Source organism: Python bivittatus, unplaced genomic scaffold (genome assembly GCF_059951505.1).
Source record: "Python bivittatus isolate LINGU-HERP-01145 unplaced genomic scaffold, Pbiv_v1 ctg000780_np1212, whole genome shotgun sequence".
Classification (NCBI taxonomy): domain Eukaryota; kingdom Metazoa; phylum Chordata; class Lepidosauria; order Squamata; family Pythonidae; genus Python; species Python bivittatus.
Genome location: NW_028277108.1, coordinates 3,792,070 through 3,802,269, shown reverse-complemented (window position 1 = coordinate 3,802,269; position 10,200 = coordinate 3,792,070). Strand labels below are relative to the sequence as shown.

Genomic DNA, 10,200 nt, shown 5'->3' with positions numbered 1-10,200 from the left:
TTCTTGATCACACAAATCAGCTCTTCCCAATTCACCATCTTCACCATTTTTTGGCCAGCAATGCACAGTACTCACATTAACATAGTCATTACTGTAAGCAACTTGGTGATGAATTTCACTTGGAGGGACTCCTTTAGCAATGGTGCATTGTAGGCTGCAGGCTTCCATTTCATGAACAATAGCAACACCACCTTTTCTTATAGCAGTTTCCCACCAAATGAAGTAAAAGAACAGATGGCAAAGAGCAGAGCTTTTTTCAGAGCTTCTAGCCCATCAGTACTGCCATCTGTTGCCAACTTATTGGAGGCATTATTTTTCATTCAATCCTTGTAAATATTCCATCAAATGAATTTTTCCCTGTGTAGCATTGTGCCTTCTAATTGGCCTTTTACTTATCCTCTCCAGTGTCCATTAATTGAATGCACAGCTCCACATATCTGAGGACTAGATAAGGACCAGCTTCTTCCACAGAGAAGGTAATGTTCCATTCCCTTACAAGCAGCTGGTGCTTTCAGTGTTCTCAAAACTCTGCAAAGCTGCATTTAAACTTCTAGTTTAAGAAGTTCTAGAATACCTCTGGAGATCCTGAGACAGTAACTTCCAATTTTCTTGTGAATCAGATTATATGTTCAATAGTTGAACTAGAGACTTCACACAGATTTCCACCAAGGCAATGTTATATGGTACATAACTGAGAAAGAATGGCAAATACTCCCAGGGATAAAGTAGACTGTAGATTCTTGTACATATATACTTAAATGCACTTGGGAGCATACCATCCAATAGTCAGTCAGTCCTTCCTTCCTTCCCTCCTATCTCTCTTAAACTTTTAAACTTATTTAGAAGAGTTTGGATAAGTTGCTGAGTAAAACCTCCTCAGCTGAAGGAAGAGGAGGAGGACAAGACCTCTACCACCTTCGTTTTGATTTTATACTATATGCAAAGCTGAATTTAAGTCCCTAGTTCTGTCCAGCCTTAACAATACTGCTGGACATCTGAGAGAGTAACTTCCAAATTCTTTTGTGGATCAGATTATATATTCAATAGTTGAACTAGAGACTTTGCATAGATTTCCACCAAGCCAATGGTATTTGGTATACAAGTGAGCAAGAATGGCAAACACTCCCAGGGATAAAGTAGACTGTAGTCCAAAAATTTACATGCTATAATAAACTTGATAGTTCTTAACATGCCACAAGATTCTTAGCTATTTTTGCTGCAACAAGTAAATACAACTACCTCTCTGAAATGTGCAAATAGGACATTTGAAGTCACATAGACTGCCTTACTAAACAAGCTGCCATAACTACGTGGTTAATTCACAAGCAAGTAGTTCTTGTACAGTAATTCAAAGGTCATAATCTCTGAATTATAATTAAATAATTATAATATATAATTAGTAATTATAATTAAATAATTCACAGCAACCACTGAATTACCCTGATATTCCAAAGAATTTGGCTAAAACCAGTTGGAGCCACTGTCTGTTGGGATAGCATGGGAATAAGTCTAGACAGTATTGACAGCCCCACAGTGTGGTTTCCAAATTAAGCCTTAATAGATTACTTAATTGCTCTACCCTTTAAAATGACTTCTCAGTGCCTTCTTAATAATCCAGGATCATGGCTGGTGTGGGTCTTCCGGGCTGTGTGGCCGTGGTCTTGAAGTCTTGTTTCCTTAATAATCCAGGATCAGCTTCTGGCATCCTTCCTTCAGTTTCACATGCCAAAAGTAATCAGAGGGTCACATGACACCATTGGGAAGCCTGAAGGCAGTTGATTAAAGGTGTGATTGCAACTCCTACCTCTGTAGGAGCAGGATTTTCCAGCATCAAAAACGAACATTGTCTAGTTTCCAATAAACATGTTAGATGGGGAAAATCAACTGGAAGCTTTTGATGTTGGATAGCTTTTTAGAAAAAGCAGGAAAGTTTCAAATTAATTACTTATTCAAGCAACTGCCCCATGGCAATCAAAGAATCTTTGAGTGGGTAATTGTGTGTGTGTGTGTGTACACACAGTATATGTACACACATATACATACTGCTGTAGACCCCTTTATATAGAAAGCAAGATTTAAAACAACCACACTCAGGTTAAAGCTGATCCCAATCATCATATAAAATATATTGAATATTAGAGGCATCTCTTGCCAATTAAACTGGTGCAAACTTATTATCAGCTTGTTTCTCCTGCAAGAGCAGTAACAGGTGTGTTTTGGAGGCTGTCGCACAAGCCAGCATCCATGCTTGCATGAACCACATAAAAGACAACTGTGTGTCTGTGGCTTGAAGATGGGAGATCAAATTATGAACAGAAATAAATCATTGCAGCAGACGTCCAGGGCTGCTCAGGCCCAGGGAACTTGGATTCATCAATTCACCAATGGGATACCAATTTCTTGAATTATCCTCTATTTCAGTGTTTTCATGCTACTGTGAATGGTTTTCAGATGCTTTGAAAAGGAAACCTCTGAGACGCTTCAGCCTTCCAAAGTCCATTTCCATCTGCCTATCCAAATCCGAGTAAAAAGCTTGTTCTTTGCCACTAAAAAGAAGGCAAGCCACACTATCAAACATGGATCTCCAGAACAGTTCCTTGCAAACAATGCTGAGACGTGTCAATGGATTTTCAGAGACAGACTAGACAACCGGTGACCCGTTGGGTCATATTTTCAGAGATATTTCCTTACCTAAACAGAGAAAGAGAATGACCAAAGGCAAAAAAGCAGTGGGAGTGTGAGCGACTTATGACTTGCTGCCAGCTTCCCCATTGTCTTTGCTTGTGGGCAGCTGGCAGGAAGTGTCAGAACTATTCCTTCCTTCCTCTCTTCCTCTCTGTCCTTCCTTCCTCCCTTCTCCTTCCTTCCTCCCTTTTCCTTCCCCTTCCCTCCCTCCCTCTTCCTCCTTCCTTCCTTCCTTCCTCCCTCCTTCCTCCCTCCCTTCTAGTCTTACATTGTTTGTCCTCCCCTCACAATCCTTAGGAGAGTCCCAGTGAAGCCACCGCCACTTCCTCCTCAGCTGACCCACAGAACTGCCTGCCACTTTGCTGGGGGGAGGTGGAAAAAGGGAGCTGCAGACCATGAGGAAAACTGCACCCCCACTCTCCATTCTGGCTTGACTCCAAGGGCTCCCTCCCTCGAGGGAGGAAGAGGGCTCGCCCATCAACCACTGGCACCCTCCAGGCAGCCCTTCCTTGCCAGTAGGGATACAAGTTACTCCCTCATCCTTCCCTCAATGCCCACTGCCGTTAAGAGATTTCAAATTTCTCATTTCCAAAGCAGCCACTCGCCACTCACCCATCAGGCATTGCCACCAGTTGATTGGGTGCAGGGGACAGAGGTAGGTAGGAGAAAGGTTGGGGATATGTCCATAATGATCACATGGCCTGGGCTGATTACAGTGGTGCGGCAGCACAGCAGTGCTGAAGTGGCCACAGATTTCCCAAATTTCAATTCCATTGGAATAATGGGTCCTGGATTTTGGACTCATTCTGTAGGTTGGCCCATTTGAAGTACAATGGTTCAAAAACTGTTGCCCTATGACACACCATTTCACCCAGTTGAAGGTTACAGAGAGTTTTAGTAGTATATAGATGGAGCCCATCTAAAACATGTATGACATCAGGGGGCTTACTGTGCCAACATCATTTAAACCATTTCTTTGTCCTCTATTTCAATGACTCCTCCCTCCCTCCAACACAAGTTATTTTTAAGGATGAACTCATTCACCTCACACTACAGTACAGGGATCCCATCACATTTTACAAAATCATCATCATCACCATCATCGAACCCTTTGTTTACCACAGACTTTTTAATTTGCTAGGAAGACAGAACATTTCTGGATGAAAAGTCTGGAATTCTTCCCTCCCTCTATTGGAGAAAAACAAAATCAACTGTAGCAGACTTAGCAAAATCTGTTTTAGGTAGAGGGAGATTTAGCACATATGTCATCTTTTGCTGTAGCTGTTTGCCTCACCAGCCAACAATTCTTCACCTCTTTGATCCAGTTCGCCAGTTACCAAATAAACTATGGTTCCATTCGTCCAAGTTTCTTGCTTGGCCTGAGTGTCTCTGCCTCCTGGCCCTGAGGAAGTGGGTCTGATCTTGGCCAGTCTTGCACAGCACAACAGTGTCGAACTGAGTAACATGGAAAACCCACAAAGCAGGAAAGATGCAGTGTAGTTGCCAGTTGTATCCACAAGCCAACCTGTAGTTAACACAGAAGACTAGTTCATGTATTTCGCCTTGTTCACACAATTTTGTGAATCAAGGTTTATTGACACTAAGTTAGCTGGGCTTATACAATGTGGTATAAACAATGGTGTACAAATGACAGTGACTAGGATGTCTTTCTTTCTGAAACTAGCAAAGTTTCCTTATATTATATTCATATAAATGCAGGCAACCTCCAGCCTCAGAGATTTATGTGGCCCCCAAGGGTCCTTCTGTGGTCCTCAGAATCCCTTCCAAACTTTCCCAGTACGTTGGTGAAATTAAGAGATGGGCTTCTGGTGTACCCTGTCAAATAGACTTTACATAGTTGAAAATGGAAAGAAATATTTCCTTCCAAATCCCCCCAAAATGGGGAAAACTAAAACCCAGCTCAGTCCATCTGACTGGGTTGACCATATCCACTTTACATCATTGCTCTACCTGCTACAATGCTTGTCCATACCAAATATGTTAATTTTTTAGATTTATTTTTATTTAACAGTGTTATATGTTTCATCCCACTCATTGCAAGATTCTGAAGAACGTACGAGAGCAATAAAATAAAATCAACCAATTACTAAAATCCATCTTACTAGCTAGAGAACCAGAAATAAATATACATGTAATACAAACAAATCTGTACCCCAAACCAGGCAGCCCAACAATCTTAATCTCTCAAAGCCCAGCAGAACAGAAATACTTGACCACATTTCTGAAAGTCAGGAAAGTGGCCAATCTGACTGTGAGAGGTGGCTATTCCACAATTGTGGATTCATAGTAGAGAAAGGCTGCCTCCAGGACCCTCCTTGCTTCAATTTACATGCAGTGGGGACTTGAAACAACCCCTCTCTGAAAGATGAGCAAACTGGAAGGCTTGTCTTTGGAGGAGTAACTAGGAGCCTCAAATGGTCAATAAGCACCAAGCCTTTGTACTGCACTCAGAAACTGACTGATAACACCACGAGGCACACCACCACCATCCCTTCCATCAGGACCAACATGGCTGGTAGATGGGGGCATTGAAGTAGATAAGCTTTTCCCCTTTAAGAAGACACATTGTTATGTTTGTTGAATGAAGTAATTCGTTCGCTGGAGATCAGCAATCTTAGAGGAGAGGTAAAGAGCAATCTGAAGGAGAGAGAAAGAAGAGATCTGGAAGAAATTCTTCCTTGTGGGCAGTAGGTTGTGAGATGCTGAACAGGTGGCAAGCCTGAATTCCTGTTTCAAGTACTGCTTCTCATTGGCTCATGTGCTGATTGAAAACTCTCATCATATCTCAAAAGGTTGTCGGTGATCTCTTGGTAAAAGGATTAGTGAGTCCAGCATGTCTTCTGATTGGCAATAGCTCAGTGAGTCCCTTGTCTTCAGCATCTCAAACACAGTGATATTTTCTGTCTATGTACTATGTGTCACTGTTCTGGATGTAGTCGTCTCCATCTGGGAGAGTTGGACCCATCCTGATTGACTTCCAACAACACGATTGGCTTTGGCTCATCAATCCCAAAGTCCCTGAATGCAGCCTCACACTCTTTGGCACACTTGTTCTGCATATTGTCCACTTATCCAACTGATCTACAGGACTTTCCACCTGTCCCCTGTCCATGTAGTCTACCAATGTGGGGCTGTTGTTGGCTGGCAATCTACGTGTGCAGATTGATAATCTATAACTGCCCCAGTCCCTTGGCTGCAAATGGGCAACAAACCCATTTATTTGGTATAATCACCTTCCTACACTGGATTCCAACTGATGCGGCAATTTCCAGCCTTGTAATTTTGGCTGTGCGCAGGAGCTTAAGCCTGTGGTTTTTATGGACTGCTTTTGTTTTCTCTTCCGGAGGTTTTCTCCATTCCTTAGATTCAGAAGCTGATGTGTCTTCCCATCGGCAGGGCTCTTGCATCTGTTCCCTGTTGGCAATATTCTGGGTTGATCCCCTTTGTTGAATCTCTCTGATTGCCTGCAGCATTCAATTTCCCCTTCTGGCTCTGCCTTGTCATCAAACTCCAGGCACAGATCAAAAGCTCTTTGATGCTGATGCCCTCGACTCATTGCTCATCTGGACATGTGGAACAAGATCTGACACTTCAAGGTTATTCTGTTTCTCCCTTTCATCAAAATAAGCAATGTGGCATATTTGAATAATTAGCGTGGAGAGATCTGCAATTCTTGCATATAGCAAATATCCAACCAGCACTCCATCCTCACGTCCGCAATCCAGTTTGGTTCTCTTCTTTTTGGCCCATGGGCAAAACCTTAGAACCAAACATTCTCACGTACCGTAACCTAGGCTGGACTTTCTTCCACGCCACCATTGATATGACAGTATTTTGTGTCCATGTTGGCTGCTGCTCCCCAGGATTTAGTTGCCAGCTCTGCCTCCTGCACCTCATGACTTCTACGAAGACAGCAAATTTTCATCATTGCCACAAATTCTGTTCTGGGAAACAGCGCACTGTAGTGTGATGTACATCCCCTTGTTCTTTCAAGTACCCTTGCATTTGATTTGCCATAGATCCACCTCCATTACCTGTGCACAGAATTTGGGACTTTCTGCTAAGTTCGTTGCACGCCAAAGACGCACATACTTTGAATTTCTCTGGGACTTGACTCTTGTCACCAGCCAAGTACTGAAATGTAATCATTTGTAAAAGACAGTGGGTATCTGTTTCTACCTGGTGTAATTACTTGCATAAACACTGTGGCTCTGCACTAGAGGCTGGGATGTTCCTTTCTCTGTTCTCTCTCTTACAAGTTGTCATATTTGCTGCTGACCACTAGAAGGCACCATATGACTGATTTCATCCTTGTACAGTATTGCGACTTGTCAGGCATAAGTAGCCTCCATTGTTGTTGTTATTTACATTCAATTAGATCTTACATATGTTCAACAGGACTTGTACTTGATGAGTATACTGCAGTGTGTTTAGCCTTAGAGCTATCTTTGGCCTAGCTGTAAGCAGCTTGTAGGAAGGGAAGTCTGTAGATACTATGGAGATACACCTTCCTTTTTTCTCATTGGGGGAGCCCTTGAGCCTTCTAACATGAGGCCCAGGCAAAACTAGCAGCTATAACCTCTCTAGTGTGAGAGTGCAAATGAACAAGAGAAAAAAGGAGGCCATATTTCTATAACATTCCTCTCTCTAGGAATAAAGGCTGAGTTACTTTTCTTTTGTATTTGCTAAGCTGCACATGGCTCCTTTCTCAGTTCTTTTGTTCTCTAATTTTTGAACAGTCTTTGGTTTCCTCACTCCATCCTTTCGTGCTACAGATTTACATTCTTCCACAGATTGCATGCTTTCACTGCTCTGGCCTTAATCTCTGCATAAGTTTATTTTCTGAGAGGGTGTCTTTTATAAGTAATTCTCCATTTTGAGTCACATAACAATGGCTGCCTGAAATTTTACTTCACTCCTGTGACGAACACCATAGTATTTCGCTGGCTCTTCACATATCCATGCATCTACACATGCACCCAAGTTCTTTGCACTAAGTTTTGATGATAAGGAGCTGGAAACAGAAGATGGCTTAAATTCTCATAGACATGGTACTCATGGGAGATGGCAGAGTAGCAGATGTGGAGTTAGGAAAGAGGGAAGCCTTAAAAAACCCAGGGGTTTGTTGGGAAGAGGAAGCTTGCATATGAAGGTGATGCCTGACAGATGACATGGCTGAAATGGAGACAGCTCTGGTGGTGGTTGAAGACAGAGTGATAGTTCAGCAAAGACATGGCTAGTGATCCTAAAACGGATTGGGCAGTGTTTGTACTGCTAAAAGCTCATTCATACATGAGTGATCACAAGTCCATAAAGGTTCAAGGGTGAGACCAGAGAAGATGACATCCCAGAGGGCCTTCAAACCCTGGCTGTTCTCCCAGGTACTCGGCTAGAGTGGTTGGAGCTCCTGCTGGGGGTACGGTATTTGTTTTATGTGTTGACTGGATCCGCCATCTGTTTACTCTTTTATGTAGATTGTTATCTATTATTTTTATATCACTTGTATTGTGAGCCACCCAGAGTCAGTCTGAAGTTGGGCAGTGCCTAAATTGAACAAACAAATAAATAAACTGCCAAAGAGGAAAAATGTTCTGGGGCCAGTGATGAACCAATCTAAATGCTACCATGGAGATCTACCAAAATGTAAATGGAAGAAAGGATCACCAGCTGGATTCAGACCAACTGCCAATCCATCTGATTGATTTAAATTCCTAGCTAAAATAAGCATTATATATATATATACAGTATCAAAAGAAGCACATTATATAATTTTTAAAGACCTTGACTTGTCTACTGAAACCAAACCAAAAAATTGAAGGTAACGCCTGGTAGGGAAAATGTAAATACAGTACTCATCTTGGAGAAATGATCCCATTCGTTTCTGATTTACGCAGAAAACCCTCTCTGAAATTGACATATAGAAGGCATTAGAATGCATGTGTTTATATTCAGATGACTGAATATTAATCAACCATTCTTTGAGAGAAATAAATTGTTCCTATACTTAATAAATGCAATCTTATATAAAATAAAAAGATGAATGTGGATCTGATTTTTAAAAATGTAATGTTAGCTTTGTGTCCACTCTATCCATCATCAGTGTGCATTAGTTACAACTGGAATAGAGAGACGAACTGAGTGAAGCCATATTCTGCAGGTGTATATAGACTAGTCTGTATATTGTCTGATTCCCTCCTCCATACTGACCTGCAACAGGTGGGCTGATCAGGTAAGGGATTGCGTGAAGGAAGTAGACCATGCCAAGGGCGGAGGATAAGGACGCGGTCCCCACGACATCTGCTGTCACCACCGGGATTAGAGTGATGTAGGCTCCATCAAAATAGCCAAAGATGAAAGAGAAAGGCAGCAGGAGGGGAAAGCTTTGGAGAACTGGAAGGAAGAGGCAACAGAGACCATCCATTGCCACTGCAAAGAGGTAGCAAATGTAACGGTATTTCTTCAAACACCTGAGGGGATGGTCAAGAAAAGGAAGAAGGAGAGAGTTAGTTGTCATAAGATCCTCTTTCTCCGGGAGGGGGGGATGAGGGAGGCTCTTTGTTGGTCTTGTGGTTCCATCTCTCGTTCTTCTTTCCCATCTTTGGACTTTGAGCCTATACAGATTTTTTCTCCTCCAGCCTGGCTATCACTTCATCCGAATAAAAAGCAACAGCTGCTGTTCAGGTTATATGCTAAAACTAAAGTGTACTGTGTACAAGTAGAAATTAAACATTATCTACTTGCTTTATCCCTTTCTGGGAATCCAATTCAAGTTGCTTTCGGAACCTTTTTCCAGACTTGTAACTTGTGGAAATGCTACTATTCTTGTGGAAAAGCTCATGGAAAAATCCCATCCCTTTCCTGCCCTGCCCACTTTACTCCCTGGTTGCTGCTTGATTTTTCATTTTTCCTTTATGAATTTAATGGGTTTGGGTGTAGTGGTTTAGGTATAGCATTCCCAGATCTGGAACCTGCCCAATTTGTGTTGGGTTGGCACTTTTCAGAATTACTACTTTCAGTGCTGACCAGGAATATTACATGAAGTCTCTTCCCCTCTCCTCCCCTCTCCTCCCCTGCCCTCCCCTCTCTCCAGAGGACGCCAGGCTGGAGAAGCCTGAACCAAAGTGTTTGGTATCCCATCTTTCAGCTCAGAAAGGCTCCCTGAGAGGCCCACAACATGGTTTAAAAGAAGCAAAGTATTCTAGCAATAGCAGTTTACAGGTCTGAAAAGGCTAGGCTCATAAAAACCCCAGCACTAACAAGACTCTTGTAACCATCCTCAGGAGGGTGTTCCGAAGTCAGGGTCCCACAACCCAAAAGAGATAAGCAACCAGGCTTGTCTCTAATGTCCCGTTCTAGACTTGGACAAGCTTGGCTACTGAGGGGAAAACTGCTCCCAGTTTTCCAACTACATGAGGAAAAGTCATTACAAAGGGTGGGCTTCCTTCTTCCTACCGAGGGCAACTTCCTATTCCAACTGCCAGTTGACTTACGGCT

At 42.5% G+C, this 10,200-nt stretch overlaps 1 protein-coding gene across 11 annotated transcripts in view; it reads right to left on the bottom strand.

Moving 5' to 3' along the window:
• Window positions 1–32: 32 nt before the first annotated feature.
• LOC103063563 (monocarboxylate transporter 12) overlaps window positions 33–10,200 on the bottom strand; it is a 52,828-nt gene continuing 42,660 nt past the window's right edge. For 9 of the 11 annotated variants that reach the window (XM_088128944.1, XM_088128947.1, XM_088128942.1 and 6 more), the window contains 2 exons: window positions 8,914–9,173; window positions 33–4,210 (listed from right to left, as the gene is read on the bottom strand). In XM_088128944.1, the coding sequence (XP_087985070.1) occupies window positions 3,951–4,210; window positions 8,914–9,173 (520 nt within the window). In that variant the 3' untranslated portion in view covers window positions 33–3,950. Of the gene's footprint in view, window positions 8,611–8,913; window positions 9,174–10,200 lie in introns of all 11 variants that reach the window. The other 2 variants (XR_015793544.1, XM_088128945.1) reach the window with 2 other exon arrangements.